This window comes from Hipposideros armiger, unplaced genomic scaffold (assembly GCF_001890085.2).
Source record: "Hipposideros armiger isolate ML-2016 unplaced genomic scaffold, ASM189008v1 scaffold_651, whole genome shotgun sequence".
NCBI classification, from domain to species: domain Eukaryota; kingdom Metazoa; phylum Chordata; class Mammalia; order Chiroptera; family Hipposideridae; genus Hipposideros; species Hipposideros armiger.
In genome coordinates this window covers 886,851-910,292 of record NW_017732001.1, presented here as the reverse complement: position 1 = coordinate 910,292, position 23,442 = coordinate 886,851, and the positions used below count along the sequence as shown (strand labels likewise).

At 42.9% G+C, this 23,442-nt stretch overlaps 1 protein-coding gene across 1 annotated transcript in view; it reads right to left on the bottom strand.

Moving 5' to 3' along the window:
- Positions 1 to 355: 355 nt before the first annotated feature.
- Positions 356 to 23,442, bottom strand: part of SERPINE2 (serpin family E member 2) — a 25,357-nt gene continuing 2,270 nt past the window's right edge. Inside the window, exons 3-9 of the mRNA XM_019626004.1 lie at positions 21,200 to 21,427; positions 15,882 to 16,079; positions 7,853 to 8,051; positions 6,172 to 6,272; positions 4,198 to 4,284; positions 1,664 to 1,747; positions 356 to 755 (exon numbers count right to left, since the gene is read on the bottom strand). Coding sequence (XP_019481549.1) covers positions 718 to 755; positions 1,664 to 1,747; positions 4,198 to 4,284; positions 6,172 to 6,272; positions 7,853 to 8,051; positions 15,882 to 16,079; positions 21,200 to 21,427 — 935 coding nt within the window. The 3' untranslated portion in view covers positions 356 to 717. The remainder of the gene's footprint in view (positions 756 to 1,663; positions 1,748 to 4,197; positions 4,285 to 6,171; positions 6,273 to 7,852; positions 8,052 to 15,881; positions 16,080 to 21,199; positions 21,428 to 23,442) is intronic.

The window sequence follows — 23,442 nt, the reverse complement described above, 5'->3', positions numbered from 1 at the left end:
TAACAGAAATAGCTTTTTTCTTTTTCTTACTACTCATAACACTTTATTTTTACTTTGTACAAAATACAAAAATGCAAATCCAAAGAGTACAGACCAGTAGTGACAGGCACACTGCACAACAGCAAACCTTGTCTAGCAAGACATTAGTTTTTTAAACTTTATTTTAGTGAGTACATGCATTATATAAAGCAACAACGACAACAACGACAAAAACACACAAAAAGGCTAGAGATTTCACTATTTGTACCCCCAAAATAATGCTTGCCATCAAGACTTTGGATGGGACGAAAAAAAAAAATTAAAAAGGCCAATAATATTTTTTTCATAAAAAGTAAAAGCTACCATAAAATGTCTTTCCCCCCACCCCCATCACACTGATTAAATTTCTTCTGAAAAGCCACACAAATAAACAAAACAAAACAAAAATCCTGAACTGGACAGTAAATACTCAGTAGTTTAAAGAATCTTTGAGACATTTGGAAGCCTTTCTGCTTATTACTCAGTCCAATGTTCCAGACGTCCTGCCCCTTCTCTTTCTCCTTGAACACATATCAGAATAGAAACGCTTGTATCGTTGAGTCTCTGTTCCTAAGAACTAATTTTGAAAAAGGAAGTAATGTGCAAAAATATTTAACAGAACTATGAAAGATGTAGGCAAGGAGTCTTTCCTTCAGAGCCAAGGTGTCTTGGCTTTGCGTGGATTCTTCTCTGTACTCTTCAGGGTTTGTTTATCTGCCCCATGAATAAGAAGGCACCTACAGAATTAAAAGAAAACAATGCATAACTATTAAAAACAGTCTTTAAAGCGAGATGGGAGGGACACTTAAGGGAGGGTCCCTGGGCCAAGTTTAACCGACTTCTCTCAAGAAGAGCTGTGCAATACAACTTTTTACATTGATGGAAATGCTTTATATCTTCATGGTCCAATATGGTAGCCACTAATCACATGTGGCTATTGAGCCCTTGAAATATGGCTAGGGTGACTAAGAAGCTGAATTTTTAATTGTATTTCATTTAAATTAATTTGAAATTAAAGTGAAATAACCACATGTGTGGCTAGAGGCTCCCGTAGTAGGCCATTCTGTTGAATAATGTCATTAATGATGCAATGAGACAAACGATAGGGAACTAGTTTATATTATTGATTAAAAAAAAAAGAGTAAATGCTAAAATGTATTAGTTTCTGTTCTGTACCAACATGCCAACTTCTTCACAAAGACAATCTTATTTATTTTCCAAAACTGTACTAAGGGGTAGTTTGAACCCATGATTCATAGAGCCAGCATCGACTGAATGACCAGCTCAGGTCATAAGCATAGAGTGGGCTTACAAAGCTTGAAGACATCTTGCAAAATTTACGGCATTTACTTATGTTGATTTATATCTATAAATCACTAGATGCCAAAAGTGCCCCAAAGGGTGCAGAGCTCTCTGTATGCTAAAAATAAAACAAAACAAACCTAAAATCTTGTCCTTGTTTAAAAGATTCCATCACACTTTGTAAACAGCCTGATTTTCAAGGTGGGTGTTTGGTTATATTGTTTGAAGTGTTTGTGATTGTTGCCACATGAGAAACAGACTAAAAAAGCAGCACTGTTGGATTTATCTGGTCATACACCTTTCTGAACAACTTTCTGAACAATGGAAGAGGAGAATCACCTACCTGTAGGATTATGTCGGATGAAAAACAGAAACGGTCTGTCCACTATAAACCAGGGAGGCGACGACCTCGCTATGAGAATCGCAGCTATGGGAAGAAAAGGGACACATGTTGTCCAGCCAGCCTGAGGCCAGCCAGGCAGCTGCTGGCCCAGCGGGTCCTCGACGCTGGTGTCTGACTACACACTTAACTCCTGTCCCATAGGCTGGCTGTGTTACAACAGGCCCAATGGTCACCATTTACTGGACACCCACCATGGGCCAGCCGTTTATACCTACCGTCTCATTTAGTCTACACAAGCACCATCTTCTTTAAAAAAAGTACTTACTCCTCATAGGGTTTTTATAAGGATTAAATGACAAAACATATTACAGCTCTTAGAATGGTGTTTGACACTTAATAAACACCCAATGCATATGCACTGTTAGAATTAGCTGTGTTTTAGTGATACCGTCTGCCTTCCTGATGAAGGCCTCTCGCCGTTTTAGCCTATCCACATCCCTTCCATACATCAAGGCCCAGCTGCATTCTCAACCACTTTGCGCCTCTTCCTTTGGCACATCATCGAGGTTTCCTCTGTACTGGAAAACAGACCTCTCATCAGGGACCTACTATGCTACTGTCCAGCTTATCTGGTGGACTTAGAAAGCAAACTTCTTTGGGCACATGGTCTTAGACATGCTTCCTCTGCCATGCTTAGCAACAGCGGCTTCAATTTAATATGCCTGTGACAAGGCCTTGCAGGGGGGCAGGGGCAGGCATAAGTGCCCCATGCTTGCGCAATGTCCCAGTCCTCTTGTTCAAACCCTAGAGAGCACGAATGACTTGGGCTTGGTGATACAAAGGAAGCATCTGTAGCTAACCCTGGGTTAATAACCACTGAACCCAGGGTTATTAAAAACAACTCAATAGTTAGCAGGTGTGACGGACTAAATTGTATCCCCTCCAAATGTGTATGTTGAAGCCCTAATCCCCAATGTGACTGTATTTGGAGATAGGGCCTTGAAGGAGATATTTATTTAGTATATGTGCTGCTGAAGCCAGCACAAGGAGGTATTTATTTAAATGAGGTCATGAAGGTGGGGCCCTAATCCAATAGGACTGGTGATCTTATAAGAGTGAGACAGCAGGGATGAGCACACACAGAGAAAAGGCCACGTGAGGACACAGCGAGAGGGGGGCCATCTGCAAGCCAAGGAGAGAAGATTCAGGAGGAACCAACCCTGCCAACATCTTGATCTTGGACTTCCAGCCTCCAGAACTATGAGAAATAAATTTTTGTTGCTTAAACCATCCAGTCTGTGGTACTTGTCAGGGCAGCCCTAGCAGACTAATATGGCGGGGCTGGCTGGCTTCATGGGGATGTGAGCTGGGCAGTTTACACAGGACCCCACACTCACAGGGACCTTGTACTTGGTTTAGTGCTCTCTTGCTGCTGTCTCAAAATTCTTAATAAGTTTTAAACAAGCGGCTCCATATTTTCATTTTGCATAGAGCCCTGCAAATTATATAGCCAGTCCTGATAGTTACACTAGTTGGCAAAATTGGTAACTTTAGTAAAATTTAGATGTCACTTATAATCACCTAGAAAAGACAAACGGCATCTTAAAAATGCCAAGCACTCTTATTCTAGGGTCTTTGTTTTAAATACTATTTTAAAGAAATAAAAATTAAATGTTTATTTTAGAAAGGCAATAAAGTTTCTCCTGTGGGTATAAATGGTACCTTTTAATGACCAGAAATATTTGACCCAGTTACAAGTGTAGCTAAGATATTCACTTTAGGAGCTCACAGAGCTTGGTCATATCTATTCAGCCAATCTCATATGGATAATTAGGGGGTTAAAAAAACCAAAAAACACCCTAAGATTGTTCTATTTTCTTCTTCATAATATAAGCCATCCAGGAGAAAGAATATGTGGATGTTCTAATTATTAAGAAATGCTGCATAGAAATCCTGCTGTAACTGAATAGCTGAGTAGCTAATTCTTCACTTTGTCCTGGATAAACCTGATTGACTGTTTTCCTATTAGTAGTTGCTATTATTTTATGTTTTAATCTGAAGATTGGTCTTTTCTGCTGTTAAGCAACCAGAATATGCTTTATCTTTCTGAGAGCAGGATTCAGCGACCTACTGTGCTCAGGCCAGGTCTAAGGGTCAGGTCCTGTGTCTATAATATAAAATTTGATAGAAACCCAGCCACGCCCACTTCCTTGAATCATCTGTATTGCTTTCTCAACTTCTCAACGGCAGAGCTGAGAAGTCGCTATGGAGACCGTACAGCCCACGAAGCAAAAAATATACTGTTTAGCTCTTTACAGAAAAAGTGTCAACTCTTGTCCTAGAGGAGTTTCTCTCACTGAAGTGCTATTCCTAATGAAACAGACTCTGAGCTTCTTGCACACCAGTCTGTAATCTGTGAATTCACCAGCCTTTCCCGATGTTCAGCCTACAGGGCCTGGCCAGCAGCTGATGACAAGCGGAGCACATACGCTCCCCCACACCAGAGCTAGCCCTGCCACGTGACCCCGACTTACCTGTTACTGCGGAAGCTTTGGTTCCATCTTCGCTGACTTCAATTTTTGCTTTTTGCAAGATGTGAGAAACATGAAGGTTTTCTGACCCTGTTTCCAGAAAATAAGACAAAAAACCCCAGCAATTGTTTGGTATGCAGGCCATCTGTTTAGTTGGAGAAGTAACCTCAGCCATGGCAAATCCCAATTCTTAAAAGGTGCCCGAGAAGAAGTGGCCTCTTACAGCCCCAGTGACTGAAGGTGACTGAAGGCTGGAGGGTGACGGTCACCTGTGGTCTCTGCTAAGTGAACTGTGGTAACACTTCAGGGTAGGGAGTGCCAGGCCCCAAATGCGTTAGTGCCTCTAGCAATTCAACTCTGATCACTAAACATTTTATAAGTAAAAAGAGCAGAGCTTTAAAAAGGAAGCCCATTTTCCCAGAAGTAGCAAGCCAATGTTATTTTTTACTTACAGAATGTCAGATCCAAGAAGGATTTCAGATGGGGAAACTGAGGCCCAGAGTGCTTAAAAAAAAAATCTGCCCTCAAATCACAGGGCTAGTTAGTGGCAGAGTCACTACTGGCTTTTCATAACAAAAGTCACTCCTCTCATGGGCATATTAGTGAGAGAAGAGTGTGGAGGATGAGGAGTGTAGACTGCTGAGCAGGGCCAGGCGCAGAAACGCAGCTGTGCCGCTGGGACCTTCTATTGAGTTCACTTTCCTTCTCAGCAAATCTCTGCCATTCTAGCAATACCCATTAGACGCAGCTTTCAGGGACAATGCAAATGAAAGTTAACGTTAGTGTTTATTAGACATGGGTCTGGATGCAAAGGGTAAAAGTGCTTTTTGCGTCATCTGGTTTTAAATTTTCTGCACTATTGCTCGGCTCTACTATGACCTATTGTGAGTGAGAGACACGTCTGCAGGGCCCAAGTCACCTGCACGGTTAAACAGAACTTCTCAAGAGAATTCTGGGTACTTGGTCTTCCCTCTGAACACCTGTGAACTTTCTGGGGGCATTCTGTTAGGCTACAGAGGATAACCCGGAAGAGAAACGTGCAGGTTAAAACAGTGCTTCTCAAACGTGATTGGGCTGAGGAATTCAGTAAAGTGAAGATTCTGATTCAGGAGGTCTGGGTCAGACCCAAGATCATGCATTTTAAATAAGTTCCCAGGTGATGAGAATGCCTCTGGATGGGGATGAGACTATCAGAATATCCATGAGCTGCAATTTCACCAGGAAAGTCGAGTTTCTCCCCAGGACAGGCACTCAGGTGTTCATTAGCAGGCAACTGAGGCTGGTAAGGAACACATTCCTTCTCACTCAAGGGAAAAAATACAAAATGGAGTCGAAAAACAATGTTCAAGCCATGACTTTTCTTTTGCAGGAGATTGCTATGCTCCAAATTAAAAACACAAAGGACCGGCCATTCAAACTTAACTCCAGGAACAGGTCCCTACATTGGCAAACTAAGGGATATCATAGCAGCTGTGTCCTAGATGTTTTGGCAAAGAAAAATTCTAATCAAACTCCTTTGAATTTATATTACTTCAGATTAATGGGCATGAAATGTCAAAATACATATCTGGATACAGTACATGCCTGCTGTTGTTTCATGGAAATAAGCAAGTATTTGAGAGCCCCCCCAGAATCTTCATTTTTAAAACACAGGGAAGTTTGCATTTGAAAACAAAACTAGCATCTAATTAAGAGCCACATTTTTAGGTAACACAGACAATACACAAAATACCTCTTTAGCTGTGTGGAGTCACTTGGGTTTCACATGAAATGTACATGTGAAATGCAGGCATGACTGACTTATGCTGATGTCAATGATTAAGGATCAATAGCATCATTAGCTGACAAATCAAATTAAACCTTGGAGAGGTTTAGTGGTGTGCACTCCGAATTGTGACCTTTTCTCTCAGAACAAATCAGAGACTCAGTTTGTAACACAGTCTTCAAGTTTAAGAACAAGTTTTAAACTGGACATACTTGTGATTTTTGCAAAATTTGCCTTTGTCGCGTCAAACATATCGGTGATGCCAAGAGCTTTCAGCGGCTCCTTCAGATCTGTTTGTGTTACAGCTGTGAACCTAGCATGAAAGCAGAAAATAGGGGGAAATCGTTAGCCTTTAAATGATATAAAATGATATTATCAGTGCCAGTGGAAAAATGTTTATGAACAGATTCTTTTTTTAAGCACGCTCTGAACACCAATCTAAATTGTATTGTCAATTTTAATCCCAAGATTTAAGTACCAGGTAACTAGGGAACAACTCATCTCTCAAACACTTAGCTGCCAAAATAAGCAGCACATGGAGTAACAGCAAGAAGACGTATGCATCGCTCCCTCCTCCAGCATTCAGGGAGACACACAGGAGCTCCTTCTCTTATGCTGACAGGGAGATACAGGGTGTTGACAAGTGTCTGACACTCTGTAATATCTACAATTCTTCCTCCTATCCAAAGAGCCATCATCTCTAGGGACCAGGTGTGGTCAAAAGAGAGGAGATACTTTCCTACTGGTTCATGCTGGGATTCTGAAAGCATTTTACTGTTAAAATGAGAGCAAGCATTAGGAATAGGCGTCATGGTGTAATATGGGTTTCTTGAGTATTTGTGGGCTATCTAGTCTTACAGCCATACGTGTGTCAGTTATTAAACCTATCATCAGTGAATGTTTTACCAGATTTATCACACCCTGTGGGAGAATAACAAGGGTAAGTGAACAAATTCTCATCACAGATGGGCTAGAATGGTAATTTACCATTATAATTGTACTTCACCTACATCTTATTCCTTTATATCAAACGTTGCCTATGTGAAGGCTTATTTTATAATAAAAAAGAATCTTGGGAGGATTACTAATACTTATTATCAATGTACTTCTCTGATTTCTTAACTCAGTGACTGGAAATTAAAAGCTATTAGAACTGGAAGGCATTGCCACCACCACTGAGGCCTGGGTGGTTAAAAGACATAGAGACTCGTGGAACACTAATGTTAAAAAATTTATAAAAAGGAGACATTCGTTGCCTCCTTCACAGATCTAGGCAAAGCATTCTCTGACCTGCTCAAAATTTAGGATTCAGACAGAATTTGGGATTGTTTCCCTTGGACTCAAGTCACAATGGCTCAAATTCCATCTATAGTATATTTTCAGGGTATACAATAGAAAAACTTCCCTAGCCCCTAATGTAAGAATTCTGCATTGGTGGTTTCAAAACGTTTACCACCTAGCTTTCTGACCTTGGTCTTCATCAACTTCCAGCTAAAACTTAAATAACGAAAATAAAACTCCTTATCAAAACCACACAGAGCACCACTCAACTTTACTGTACTTTCATTATAATGTAATGATACGCATGTGTTTTTCGCTCTTTGGAACAGAACAAGGTATGCTAAAAGCTTTGCAGTGGCACAGGAGCTTGTGGCTTTGCTGCCTTCTCTGCCTTCCCTGATGTCATTATTCTGTCAGAGAAGAGGCACAGGAAATAAAAACAAAACTTGCACAGAAGGAGAGCCTTGTATTCCTACCAGGCAATTTCTGCAAAATAAAATGGGCTTCATGACGTGCCACACTTTAGCCTCGTACTGTCTGGTATCTGACACAATCACTATCAAGGATCGAGCACTTCTGCTGTTTTCTCTTTTAGGAAAAGGAGCTCCTTACTTGGGCAGGATGACCTGCACCCTCTTGGGCACCATCATGCTCTTCCAGCTGTCTATGGTCTTGGTGCTGATGTGCGGGATGATGGCCGCGAGTGGCGTGGAGCTCTCGCTTGGCAGTGCAATCAGCATGCTGATGCTGTCCCCATGGTAGGGGAGTTCAATGAAGTTGTACCATAAGCCACCGGGGGTGCTTGTCGACCCTAGAGAAATCAGAGGCAGGTTCAGTGTATCCTTGATGACTTCCAGACGTGGCACGAGGGGTTGCTGATCCTCAGGGTAGCTTTGAAGGGAAGCGAGCAACTAACTCAGTGTGAGAGCTTCCGTTTTCCAAAAATAGCTTCCATGGAAGGACAAAGATCAGGACAATTATTTCTTCCTTCCCTGGTAAAGAATTCCCTTTCTTCAGTCTAGATACGTCTTAACAGAATGCCTTTGGGGGGCACTGACATTACATTAATTCTGTTGAGTGGAATTTAACTAGATCATAAGGCACTTAGAATACAGTGCTTTGCAAGACGTTGACCCTCATCGTATGAATAAAGGAATGACTGAGCTGCCTGAGAACGATAAGCCTATCTGTGCATGCTGAAGAGAAGGGAGGGAGGGGACAAACAGCTTCCACTGTTCAGGGCACCCTCTGTGCAGGCCCATGGCAACCACCACCTCCACACCTTGAGAATCTATAGTGCTCCACGACGTGGGTATAAGCAGTCTATTTTACTATCGGGGAGGCTACAATTACAGAAATTAAGTAACCTGCCAAGGGACGCACGGCTAAGAAGTGGAGCACCAGGACTCAGGCTCAGTATAAGTCAAATGCCAAAGTCTATCTTCCCTCTTCACTACCCTGACTCCCCACTCACTCGTCATCCATTCTAGTAACTGTCATTAGGGCTTTTAGATACTTTATGGTACTTGTACTTACTAATAGAAACCCACAAAGGATTTAAATCAGCATGTGTCAAAATGTTGTCTAGAGAACACATAACCCGTAAGATGCTCGGGAGACAAAACACATTCCATGTACCAGTCAGCTTAGGAAGCACTGGACCCTTGAGTCTTCTTGCAGATTTACAATATATGTCAGTATTATAAAGGCTCTGAGATTTTCTGAAGAAAACTATTTAACTCTGGTTATCCCCAGGTTTCCCAAACTAATTCGATCTTAGAACCCTTTCATCCCATGTAAAATATTCAAAACATTTAGCAACTGAGCAGCACACCTGAGCATCGCCGATTAGAGGGGACGAAAGTGCTGTCAGGAGGGGTGCTGGCGAGAAGCCCAGCTTGTGGGTACAGGGCTCAGAGAGGCTATTAACCCCCTGGGGAAAGAATCTTCACAGAGCACACCTTAGGATCCCGTGGAAACCTTTACATTAGGCATGTAATGGGGGAGTTATAACAATGAACGAGGTGAATGGGAAGACCAGCATTTCTAGATTTATGGTGGATTTCTGAAATATTTTATTAAACACTTCAAACTTTTTAAGAAGAACTCAGTGACCTTGGTGAGGTTACTCCTCCTCCGTGTGTCTCTGAGTATGGAGGATGGAGATAGCAGGGATATTAAAAGTGTGTGCCTCACAGGGTTGTTCAGATGGCTACATGAGAAAAGGTATGTAAGGTGCACAGCAGGGTGGATGCCCACTGAACGAGGGCCCCGTCTTCCTCCTCCTCCTCGAAATAACCTACAAGGACACCATATTTAAGGAAGAGAGAAAAGAGGAATCGAGTTTCTCTCACGATTTCCACTTGTCTTTTCTTTGGGGATGACCTTGACCAATCACTGCGCCCGAGACAAGGAACATGAATAAGCCAGGTCTCCACAGGTGGCGTTGGGAGGGGAGGACCGAGGAAGAGAGACAGCCAACTTCGTCACATCACAAACATTGTTAGCTCTGAAACCGTGATAAAAGTAGTGAAGCACTTAGAATGTACGACACTACAGAATGGCACTGCAGATTCTCTTTTAGGAAGAAATAGGTGGCAGTTCCCGGAGTGTTCACTATACTCTGTTCTCATCTGCTACACGCGCCTCCTGGGCTGTTCAGTGATGCAGCACGTGAACTCTCACACTGTCCTGGGTTCTGTCTTGGGGCTCCTGACGACTCAAATATAGGCTCCTTCATGTTTACTTTTACCTTGTATAATAAAATGGTCTCAGCAGAAACTGAAAAGTCAGTGGGAAAGTAAGAAAAAAAAAATCACTTCCTACTAAGCCCTTTAATCCTCAAAGAAAACATTAGGTCCCTACTCCGTCAGAGTTAATTTTCAGAGACTGTGAAATTTGGGAAGCAGTTAATAAACGATTACTCCAGGGCATGGAATAAGGACCTGGAGGCGTTTGTTAACCACTTCCAGGGATATTTAATGTTCTGATAAGGATTGGGGTCATGAATAATAAAAACTTAGGAGCTGGGGTGTGTTGGAGGGTGAGAGATAGCCTCTACTCCCACCAGTTAATTCAGCCTCCTCTGGGCACATCATTTACTCATCAGTAATAATATGAATAACTGTTAACCACTTGGCATCTAGTCACTCACATCCATCTGATGGTCCCCATTTATGCTTCTGATCACAAGAGCTGATGATAAATGTCAGCTAGGGTGCATCAGGACACACCCTTTCTAGGCTCATCTTTACTTGGTGGCTTGAGGGGCCAGCAGACAAAATAACATCTTTCCTCTCCTTCCACCTGGTCACTGAAGTGCTGTTTTCCCAGCATTATTTCATAGAGGACAAGTGTGGAGGTAAAAGACAGGAATCTGGAGTCACAGGACCTGGATTTGAATCCTGCCTCTGACACACACTAGCTCTGGGCTTGAGCAAATTCCTTAACTCCAGGCCTTAGTTTATTTATCTGTACAGTGGGATAACAGTACCTACCGTACAGAGCTGAGAATTAAATGAGAAAATATACGCGCAGTGCTCGGCACACTGGCCGTGCACAGCAGAAACTTTTACCTACTGATTTCAACAGCTTTGTAAAATACTTCACTTCTTGACTGTGTTGGGTCTCTGCTCAGACAGTTGAAACACAGACTCATCCATCAAGAGAAGCCACCCCACGAGCTGCAGAGGAGCACAGCCCCTGGGCAGAATGAGTCATGCAAGGAAAGGTTATCTGAGAACCTGGTGTCCTAGCAGGGAGCCTGTCATGGCCCCAGGCCCCAGCCCACCGTTCTTCATCTCCTGGGAAGCAGAATGAATGTTCTTCAATGAGGATCATTTCTGGAGTATATAACAATGAGAATGAAGCAGGTTCCTTCATTCTAAAAAAAGGGGAAGATTTAAAAAGGGAAAAAACAGTCTTTTATCTTAGATGAATAGTCACCAGCAAAACGAATGAGGAAACAAAAGAATCAAGTATTTAAAATATAGAGATGACTTAGGACTTTCTGTAAGTGGCAGATGATTTGGTTTTCCTGGAAAGCTCCCTAAAATACTCTGATTCCTATTTCAAGTCCTATAAGAGAGGAAGCAGTAACTAGGTTCGCTGAGATGTTAAGAACTCTTCTCTGCCTATAAAATCAGAGAGAATATTTTAAATATTTAATATCAGGAAAGCCTGCCTGATAGATGAAAATCCCTCTAATGACCTTTTACTACAAGTAGCTTTATGGATTTCCTGAGTTCTTAAGGAACTGTTCAGGCTATATTTCAGCAGATATTGGAAATCTATCTATCTATCTATCTATCTATCTATCTATCTATCTATCTATCTATCTATCTATATGTATTATTTGTATATTCATATATATATGAAACTTGCACACAGTGGCTAGATCCACTGCCTGTAATCTGCGTTCAGACTGAAGAGCAAAGGGAGTTTGGGGAGAGCTGATGCGGAAGGAGGTCTGGTTTAATCACTGGGTGAGTACTGGTGCCATTTGCTGAGCTAAGGAACACTGGGCAGAGACCTAGATGGGTGAGGGCAATCATGTCTTTATCTACGGAACTGGAACTTAACAGACAACCAAATAGAGGAGTGATATGGACAGGCAGGTATAACTGGAAGCTCAGTGGAGAGTGGAATCTGGAGAGATACTGATATGCTGTAGTTTATATATATGCGCAAACATACGTATGTATATCTGGGATTCTTTGTGCTTTTTCAAAAAATCCTCTCAATCTAAATTTATAACCATAAAAACAAAAAATGTGTCATCGCTTTGACTCAACAATTCCTATTCAAGGAAATTACCTTTAGAAGTTCTGGCACAAGTACCTATAGATTTATACACAAGAATTCTCACTGCAGTGCTGTTTGTTACAGGAAAAAAGTACACGGCCATCCATGGGATATGATATATTTATACCACGGAATATTACAGAGCTGATAACAGAATCAAGTAGATCCACATTAATTGACATAAAACGTTTTCCAAGGTATACTGGCTAATGAATAAAGCACATTATAGAATCAAACTTACAGTGCAATCCTATGTATGCAAAAAAGTCTCATAGGCATATTTTATATAGCCATAGAAAAGGTCTCAAAAACGATATAGCTAGCACTTACTAGGGCAAGCTGAGAATGGGATTATGGGGGCACACTTACTTTCTGCCTATATACTGTTGTATTCGAGGATTTTGCATGAAATACACTTCTACTAAAAAAAGCTCTCAAGGCTATTTTTTTTTTTTACTATAAAAGTTTCTATCCTCAAAGTGCTTATACTTTATGGGACATAAGTCAGAGGGTTTTCCCCTCCTCTTCTATTGTCTGTCTTCTCCCTTAAGGGTACTAAGTGAATCTTCTCAGAGAGCTTCATGACATTTGGAGGGAAAGTCAGGAAGACTGATCAGTGGGACGGCAAGGTTTTGGCACAGTGACCAAGAACAGTGAGGCTGGGTGAGGCCCAGGGAACGCTGGATAGAGGGTACCAGAGGCAGTGTGAGTGGGTTTGGGCAGGGCAGCCTGTCTGGCCTCAGCTGGGACTGCCCATCTCTGAGCCCTGGCTGGTCATGTTGGCCAGCTTGTGATGAGACAGGCAGAAAATAGGGGACTGGCTAAGTGGTCTGCAGTCAGGAAAACAAATGCCTGCATGGGGCCACCACAGGTGGCTGTGCTTTCTTCAGAGCCACGAGACAAGCCTGCCCTGTGTTTACGTGAAAAGCTGCTTTGCTGGCCAAAGTGGGAAACCAGGGAACAGGACACCCTGGACCCTACTGCTCGGCCCGTGAAAGGACCTGGGTTCCAATTCCAGGTTACTCAGTAAACACCCGATGACAGGCACAGAGCGGAGGGTAAGAAGGACCGCACTATACTGTTTAGTGTTTACTTGTGAGGGGATGAGAATGGTGGTGAGAAGGGGGCTACAGTGTTCTGTGCTGAATTCAGTACAGATTAGTCAGAGTCCGACAGGAAACATACAGGACATCAAGCTGGGTCATTTAAGAAGAGTTTAGTGAAGGGACTAAAGCATGGGGAGAGCACAGAGAAATCTTTAAGGATTATACCCTGGGCTACAAACAGTGGCACACCATTACCAGCCTTTAGGCTGGGCGGGCTGAGGGAAGGGGAGGTGACCTAGAAAGAGCTCTTGGACACCCCCTGATGGCAGGAGCTAAGACCCTGGTGGAGGGATGCGGTGGCCCTGGTGACCGCGGGGCGAGGGCTGGGAAGTCAGTGCCCCAACCCCTCTCACCTCCCTTACCTTTATCACCTGCTGGTTCCCCACTAGCCAACCCAACGGGAAGGCAGAGGGCAAGAGAGCCCACCGATGCAGCCTCCTGGGGGCTCAGAACAGGGCGGAGAAGGAAGGGCACGAATCAGGGGAGATACCAAGCATACTGTAGCTCTGCAGAGACTGAACCTTGGACAATAGGAATGTATCTGTATATTACTTTTTGTAAAATTCACATGTATATTCTTAAACAACTCAGTTCTTAACTGAAGAACTACCCGGGAGACGTAGCTCCTTCTCTGGCAACATCCTATATACCCAAGAAAAGTGTGTTACATTCATTCTTGTAAACACAAACATTTTAATCGTTCATGGAAATGTCTATAGGATCCTTGCATTTTAATCTTTGACTACTGACTTATTTGTTATTTTTCAGCAATGTAAACATACAGTAAACGAGGTCCCCTCACTTTTTATTTTATTAGAATGCAGAATGTGTACAAAGACTGACCTAAATTAAAATTACTTTGGATTTGGGCTGGTGGCCATGTTGGTGTTCATGAAGTCTTCCTGGGCAACATGACGTGAGAGTGACTTTTGGGCAAAAAGAGCCTTTGATTATTCTCAGTTGCTTTGCAAGATACCTTTCTATAGGACTTTTAAATACATAGTCTCTTTTTAAAAAAATTTATTGAGTGAATGACAAGATTTTACCAAGAAGCTTGATGAATAACAGGTGGGAAGGAAAGTGATTTTGTTTATTGTGCCCCTCACATGAGTCATTCCTTAATTTAAAGAATTGGGCAGCTGAAAAAATATTGAGCAGTGCTTGAAGCTAATATATACTGAATATGCAAAGGAAAAACTTGGGACCCACATGTCCAGGTGTAGATGGGAGATACCAAGGCTAATTTACAGAGGAAAAAGAAGATTAACTTAAATGGGATGGTGAGCACTTCCATGAAACGAGGCTTCAAAAGCATTCACCAGACTTAGTGATTTATGCTGTAATAATGACAGCAGACATGGGTCTTTTTAATTTTTTCCCTTATTGTAAACTTGATATATACGAGGTCTGACAATTTAGTTCACAAACTCATCCTGGGAAAAGTGCTACATGCCTCACTGCTGAATACCACTCCAGTCACCTTCGAAGTACTCCCCTTGGAAAGCTATGCACTGATGCAAGCACCTAGTCCACCTTCAAAGCAATTTTGGAGCTCTTTTTCTGGAATGGCCATCAGAACTGTCGTTGTATTACCCTTGATGTCCTGAATGTCATCAAAATGTCTTCCTTTCAATATTCCCTTTATCTTTGGGTAAAGAAAGGAGTCATTGGGGGCCAGATCAGGTGAATAGGGAGGGTGTTTTAACACAGTTATTTGTTTACTGGCTAAAATCTCCCTCACAGGCAGCGCTGTGTGAGCTGGTGCATTGTTGTGATGCAAGAGCCATGAGTTGTTGGCAAAACGTTTGGGTTGTCTAACTTTTTCACGCAGCCTTTTCAGCACTTCCCAATAATCAATTTGGCTAACTGTTTGTCCAGTTGGTACAAATCCATAATGAATAATCTTTCCGATATAAAAAAAGGTTAGCAACATCATGGCAACAAGTTCACAAACTTAATTGTCAGACCTCATATTTTAAAAAGTTTCAAATTCAAATAAAGAAAAATAATCATTTAAAATACTACCATTATTAACATTTTATCGAACATCCTCTAAGACATGTCTCTACAGATGTGCGACTATCTAGAAAGTATTTTACATAAATGAGATGAATCAGCACCTATTGCTCTATAATTTGTCTGAAATCAACCATATATTATACAATCTTTCTACTTATGTCAATCTAAATCTAACTATCACATGTACTCCACTGTATGTATCTGGCTTCTATTTATTTGCTAGTGTGTGATTAGCTTTAGAGTATCAATTCCTTGGTGTGGGAAGGGCTCTAGGAAGTCCTCCAGACCAGGGCTCCTGGCCACCAACAGTGCTCAATGGTGCACCACACCAGAGCCATGACTGGGCTTTGTCAATCTATAATGTTTGCTAATCTGACAAGTGGAAAAGAAATCTAATTTCTACTTTTATTTTCAATTTGGTGATGTAAGATTACTAATGATGAATTGAGAATACTTTCAAAATATTTAATCCCCATTTATACTTATTTTGTGAATTGCTAAATGCCTATGCCTATGTGTTATATATTAATATGTAATTTTTGTAAATAGTGTAATGCAAAGGCTTACCATGAGCTTTTAAAAAATCTTGCCCTCACTTCCCCTGCCCTTTAAAAAAATAAAAGGCAGATTTGCCCTTGAGCTAAGTGAAGGCACTCAGGGCCTTTCTGTGGCTGGTACCCTCTAGAACGGAGCCTCACCAAGAGTGAACTTACCGCTCTGGAACAGGGACAGCTGGGCTAGCATCGGCACTTGATAGGACTTTCCATCAGCTGCCACAAAGGTACGTTTCTTGGTGTTCTCAGGTCGAAACCGTGATTTCCACAAACCCTTAAAATACAGGGCATTGACCAGGACCATTCTGGTGAGCATGCCGTTGATAAGATCTGGGGACAGCAGGTTGTCGATCATCCCTGTGAGAACAAGGAAGAAACTCAGGGTTGGCAGTCCTTTGGAAGGCAAAAGGCAGCTGTTGGATGGAGAATGAAAAATTAAAGGAACGTGTACAAGATTTTAAAAAGAATTTTTTTTAAAAGATTTTATTGGGGAATTGGGGGAGGGGAACAGTGTTGGGGAATTGGGGAAGGTGAACAGCCAAGCTATTTTCCTTCAGTCTTAGCTGTGGAGGGCGCAGCTAGCTCAGCTCCAAGTCCAGTCGCCATCTGGCTGCCCATCGGCAGCTAGTGGCCGCTCAGCTCAAAGTACTGTGTTCAATCTTAGCTGCGGGGGGGCGTAGCCCACCATCCCATGCAGGAGTCAAACCGGAAACCTTGTTGTTAGAAGCACGTGCTCTCACCAACTGAGCCATCCTGTCACCTATTGGCAGCTCATTGGCAGCTCAGTTTGGGTGCAGCTCACTGGCCCATGTGGGAATTGAACCAGCGACCAGTTGCTCAGAGCTCGCGCTCTTAACCAACTGAGCCACTTGGCCGGCCTAAAACGAAATTTTTTACAACACCTGTTTGTACTTCTTAGTTTTTTTCTCACTAAAACTTAAAGCTGAAAACAAGTTAAAAATCAGAGACCAGCAAAGGCTTTAGACGTTCTCTATTTAGGGATTACCAAACTTTTCATTTAGTGTTACCAGAGGGTAAGTGGGGAGGGGGGCGGTAGATGAGGGTAAACGGGATCAAATATATGGTGATGGAAGGAGAACTGACTCTGGGTGGTGAACACGCAATGCGATAGATAGAAGATGTATTACAGAATTGTACACTTGAAACCTATATAACTTTACTAACCATTGTCACCCCAATAAACTTTAATTAAAAAAAAGGAAAAAAGAAATTATTTTATAACTATTCCCCATCAACACAATGCTTTAGAAAATTTTACTCATCTAAGTAAGCTATACTAAACTAATAATTAATTTCCTTATTTTTGCTAATAGCTGACATGTATGACTCCCAGTGAGGATTTTTGGTCAGCACAGATAAGCAGTTGTGCTGTTTTAACTACCAAGTTGATTTAATCCCGGTCAAAATAAAGGAACACTTCAGCCTATGCAATATTATCAAAGGTAAATGCTTAATCCTCTTAAGATTTTAGAAATGTTGAGTATCAGTTTGTAATCTGTGGTTATCACAAAGCCTCAGAACTACAGAAGAGTTGAAATAAAAACGGGTGTCTATATTTACGGGTCAGGGGTCAAGCTAGATGCTAATATTACAGAGATAAAAAGAAATGAGGTCTGCAATTTGAACTCCTAATTATGAAGAAAAACGCTCTTCACAAGATGCTGGGAGTGTGTCAGGAGTGAAGCAGGAACCACAATTGTTCTAGGATGCTCTTGTGAAGTCACAAAGCCCTTCAAAGTGCTATCTATCTGCGCTTGGCGCTTTGGTTTTTCATTTAGGTTCCTTATGCTCCATATTTGACGAGTTAGCTGTGTGTGTGTGTGTGTGTGTGTNTGTGTGTGTGTGTGTGTGTGTGTGTGTGTAAGAGGGGTCACTAATAACCAAAGCTATTAAAAACTAGTTTAAGGTAGTTTTTAGCCCAAGAATATTACCAAAAAAAAGGGGGGGGGATCTACATCACATAAATGCAAGTTATATGGCAAATGGTGATAATAAAACCAACGGTTTTGGAAAAAGGAAGAATGTCTAATTCAGCAGAGAGAGCTTTAAGTCCTTTTAAATGAAGTTCAAGAAGATTCCGATGTATAATGAAAATATGTTTAAATAAACCATGGTAAGAAGCCGACTTGAGGTTTCCCTGACCGCTCAGCAAGACAGTTTCATGACTGCCCGTTACTTCCACAAGGGGGCACCAACGCCCCCTTACCTTGGGATCGGGAAGGAAAACGCAGAAGCTATAAATAAAGAGCCATCATCGGATACAAGGCCGGCCTCTGCGAACAGACCGTCCTGTGGGAAGGAAGTCGGAACTCTGCGCTCCAGCGATAGCAAGCTCCTTAGAGTTGGTTCCCCGAAAGCGAATGTTTCTTGCCTTTGCCGGGAACATCACCCAGCCCAACCCCCACCTGCCTGTAAGACACAGCTCTGTGGTCCCCTCTTCCTGTATACCTTTGTGACCCTCCTACTGATTGATCGCCCAGGACTTTCCACCAAGCGCACTGCTCAGCCCCACCAGTACACAGCGCTATTTTATTCTAGACGAATTTAATGTGTTTGTCTCCCCCAATCCAACCACGAAGTGCACAAGAACGAGGACACTATCACTCTTTTATTTTAAAACCACACTTAGTTCTATGTTCAGCATACTGTCAGTGCTCAAAGTGTCTAAGGACATCTCTTCAGCCCTTTTTTGCTGAGAAAAATAAAACCTCTGATTGCCCCTGGTAGGACTCAGAGATTATAGGGGAGCAGGAAAACATAAAAAGGATAAAGAGAGAAAGGTAAGAAATGTATAGTTTAGAGACAAGGAGGCACATGGAGGACCTGCCATCAACAACAGCCATAAACATGCATCCATCCTCCATCCATGATTCCACCCCTACACTCATATTCACCCACCCACCCATCCATCCTTAGGTACCTATCAGGTGCCAGGTACTCTTTTAAAGAAAACAACAACAACAAAAATGAACTCTGTCCTCAAAAAGCTATGGAATTGAGAGGTGGAGGTTGACATAAATGACGTGGGAAAGTGTAAAGCTGCTGCTGTAATGACTGCCTTCAAGTGGAAGTACTCAAGGATGTGAGGGCAAATACGGTGGCAATCGGATTGGTAGGCGAGGTCAGGGATGGATGGGTTCCTTAAGGAAGTATTATTTGAGCTAATGGCTCACATAAAAATAGCTCACACTGCAACATTTGCTAAGTGCCAGGCACTTCACTAAATGGTTCACATGTATTATTTTTATCCCCATAACCACGTTAATGCTGCTCCAGCGGTTCTCACTATTGTCTCTCCATTTTACAGATGAGGAGGCTGAGGGCCAGCGAGGTTAAGTAACTCGCCTAACTAAGGTTACACAGTCAATAAACACCAAAAAGTGCCTCTGTGTTGGTTCTTCCACCGTCTGCAAGGGCAAAAAAGTGCCATCTCCATGGGGACGGACTCGGCTGTCGTCCGCACATGGACCGTTCAGCCTCCAGGGTCCTTCTGAGACCTGTCATGTAGGCAAGTACTTCTCATGGGGGCCTGTAATATTCAAAACAGTCCCACAGAATGAAGAACCTTCCTCTCCCTGCATCACTCCAAATGCCCCGCTGGATAGTCGCGTCAGGGAGAAATCCGCTTATCAATTATCTGAGCCCAGAATCTTATTCTTTTCCATGTAAACATATGGATCTTTCAGAGGCCATACTTTTAACATACACTGAATTTGCCAGGAACGCAACTACCATGCAAACTGAGTGGAGACTATGCTTGTTTTATTAGCTTGTCTTGCTCTGCTTTGTTATGTATTCAGGTGGAGCTGTACCCATGGGCTTATCTACTGAACTACATTTATAAATTACTTTTGTTTTTCCTTGTATTACAGTCTGGCATTATATTAACTTTTAAACATTTTTGTCTGTTCTATGCAGGCTATATGAGCTATAAATTTCATTTCAGGATAGTACAGAGAGTATTAAAAATATTTGTTTCCAAAGAGGGAGTTGGGGTTGAAAAACACTGCTCGAGTCTCATCGCTGTCCTTTCCTGAGAGATGCAGTAAGCAATTGATTGAGACAATGCACATTCAAGTGCTTTGACAGTTGTCAGGTGGTATTCTAATGTGATTTAATGTTACCATTGCATAGTACAGAAGAAGGCTGGGAGGGCACAGTGACATGCCAAACGGCCATCTAATAGTGTCTGAGTGTCGTCAGTTTCCTACCACTGTTCTTAGGCCCACAGGCTCAGAAAAACCACTAACCCCTTCACGTTTGCTGGTCTCCTGACGGTTTCACGGTTTCAGGAAGGGAGCCCAGGTTGCACCGTCCAGGATCAAGGGGTGACGTGGACTTCCCACAACCAGCCTGGCTTTCCTCCCCTCTCCAGAGCATCCCTTGTCTATCTCTTCACTGGTCACTCGAATGGTTCTCAGACATCATCCACGTATGTTAAGTCTGGCGATGGGTGGTGGAGGTAAATGGGGGGAGAACTTGTTTTAATGCAGAATGTTAGGCTCCTCCCTCAGAGATTCTGATTCAGTTGGTTGGGGTCTGGCCATCTACATTCTAAACATATGTCCCAGGTAACTGTCATGCAGGTGCATCAGTAACCACGCTTCAAGAAACGTGACCTGCAAAGCTGAAGCTTCCCCAAGTTTTGTCTTTCAGTTTCTTCTCTCTGTTGAGTCTCTTTTGCTTCCACTCCTGCGACCTTGACTCTGCCTTCTGTGAAAAATGGTTCCTAAGCCTACATTTCTAGACTTAGCTTTCCTCTGTTGTTCTGAACCGACCTCTCCTCCTGGATGTTCTCACCTGCGCCTCCAGTTTACAAATGAACAGGTTTAAAACACCAACGTCAGACATCCTCTCAGTTTAATGGGAGAAGAGATGCACATAAACAAGTAATCATTATGCAGTGTGGAAAGTGCTATACTGGAGGGGCACAGAACAGGCATAATCACATGCCAATCATAACCAGGGAGGCGGCACCGACTTCCTGAGATGACAGGAGCAAGGCAGGGAAGGTACGGAGAGAGATCAATTCTGAATCTTAAAGGCTGAGAAGGAGATTTCAAGCAAAGGAGACAGCAGATACAAAAGCAGGAAGAAACGAGCAGTAAAACTTGCAAAATAGATAAGGGCCTGTGGGCAAGAACTCTGGGGATGACAGGCTGTGAGGAAGGGAGAGGATCTGTGGGGCTGGACTCTGCTCTGCTGCTCATGCCACAGGGAGAAAAATCCCCAAGGGACACCATGAGTGGCAGCATGAAAACGGAAGGAGGGCAGACTGAGTCGCGCGGAGCCTGCTAGGGAAGAAAAGACAGACCAGTCAGTTGGGTCCTGGCCTTTCACAACAGAAGGGACACTGGACCTGCAGACACGAGTTAGACTCTTAGAGTCTAACTACACGTTCCTTCACAAAGTGTAAAACCATACAAAACATTGCCCGGGGAACTGTGACCGCTCACCTCTGGTTTCGTTTTTAACCCACGCGTTGATGGAGTCACAGGCGGCGGCCGGATACTCAAAGTTCAGATTCCGGACTTTGCACTGAAACACATCTTTGTTCCTCGCGACAAAAGGCACTTCGACTTTAGAGCCGTTGTTCAAAAACATTGCATTAGCCATGGTCACAATATCTTTATTCTTCTTGGAGACGATGGCCTTGTTGATCTTCTTTAAAATTTTACCGAGTCCTAAAGGAGACATGAGAAAATGCAGCGGTATTTCCGTAAGATTTTAGAAAAGTTACGTTCCAAACCATCTTCTATGTTATGGCAAATAAGAACGGTGTCAGCAAGATACATAGGAGTAGCACGAGACTACATCTTCTAAGCTTTCTCAGAGGCCTTGTGTTAAGAAAAGGGTCGAGGGATAAAATAAAGTACAACTATTAATAGGTCTTAAAAATCAGTTGTGCCCCCATCACCAAATCAGACATATGCATGGCATTTTTAACACCTTCCCCACGTGGGTCTCACTCTCCTGGAGGGCTTTCTTGGAACCAGGTCAACAGGAAGATTGGCAAGCTCCTCAATTATTTAGCCATGGGGGGATAAATTAAAGGCATCTTCTCAACCTGTCTCTTTCTCGCTTAACAATTCTTTTCTGCCAGAGATTTAACAATGTGATTCCTTTTTTCTAATTTGGGGGGGAAAAAATGCATACAATAAGCATTCGAAAGACTATAAAAAGTTGCCATGTGCCACCATCCAAGAACAATGTGATTTTTTACTTGACATCAAGCTCAAAAAGTAAGGGGATTAATTTTATGGCAAGGTAAGCTTTATTTTACACGGGCCATTCACACAAGCTCCATTTACTTTTAGAGCATGGAAAAGAGGAAAATAAGTTATAAGGATGAAACGGATTGCTATAGAGAGCTTGTGTTACAGATCCTCCTTACTCGCTTGGTGTCTTTGCAAAACGACACTGTCCTAAAACATCCTACAGAGTGACCTTGATGGTCTTCCGATGAGACAACGAGCCGACTTGTCGCTCTGAGAGTGTCTCCTCTTAAGACCATTTAAACAAAGGCAGGGTAAAGTCCTCCTTTTTCATAAAGAGGCGCCCCGTAGGCCTTTGGTAGGTCTCTACTGACTGTCCCCTCACAGTGTTCTGTGGGCCGGGCCTGGCAGGAGGGGGCAGGATGACTTCATAAGGGAGTAGCACGCTTCAGAGGCCAAGTCCCAGGCCTGTCCCTTTCAGTCACGCTGCCTCCTCCACTTCCATCTCCTACTGGAAAAAGATCAGGGCAGATCTTTCCTCCTCTGCCCCAAACTGTCCTGCCTCCATCCTCAACAAGAGAGTCCTTGTTGTGAGTTCTCAGGGGCTGAACCTGAACAACCACTCGGGCTCCCCTGGATGAGTGTCTCATGCCAACTGAAGCTATAATCTACAGCACAACTGTGAGCGATTCGGGAGGAAGAAAGGGGTGGCGTTGGGGGGGCCCGACAGGCCAATGTCATTAAAACTTCAGAAATACTGTTTCAAATGAACGTGGCTCAGCATTAAAACAAACAAAAATCCAGTTGCAATTTCAGAATTGTGTTGGCCAGCAGGGCCTGGATGGCACTAGGAAAGGCCACAGATTCTAGCAGTTATTCTCTGAAGCTATAAATCACCAAGAGCTTGCTGAACTTCCAAGCAAGGGGCGGAACAGTGTGTTCCAAGTATTTAGTCTTTTCATGCTTCCAACAGGTGAACAAACCGCAAACTCATGCAAAACTTGAATGCCACGTAATCAGAGCAGGGCGGTTCGGCATTTGGTGCTGGCAGCTGTGGAGGCTACACTGAGCCCACAGTCAACAAGGCCAGAAGCACACATCCCTATGTCTGTCTTTCTCTCCCAGCTGAGGGCATCAACGCAGTCAAGATTCCTAGAACATTATGGCTGGCAGAAGTAGAAGAACATGGGTAGGAAAAACCCCTCATTTTCCAATAAAGTAACTAAGACCTAGATAGGCGAGCAACTGGCTCAAGGTCACAATGCCATGAAGGGCTCCGAAGCTAGCCCTGCCCCCTCAGACCCTGCGCTGTGGAGGAGGCAGGGGGAAGGTAGCTCTGGGTGGGACAACCTGAGCTAAAGCAAAATTATCAGTCCTGGGACATACAACTTCTTAGGTTACATTTAAATAGGTAACAAAATTCAGGGTTTTCTTTCAAGAAAACTAAGCTTTTTCCATCAGGCCTTAAAGAATTTTTTTTTTTG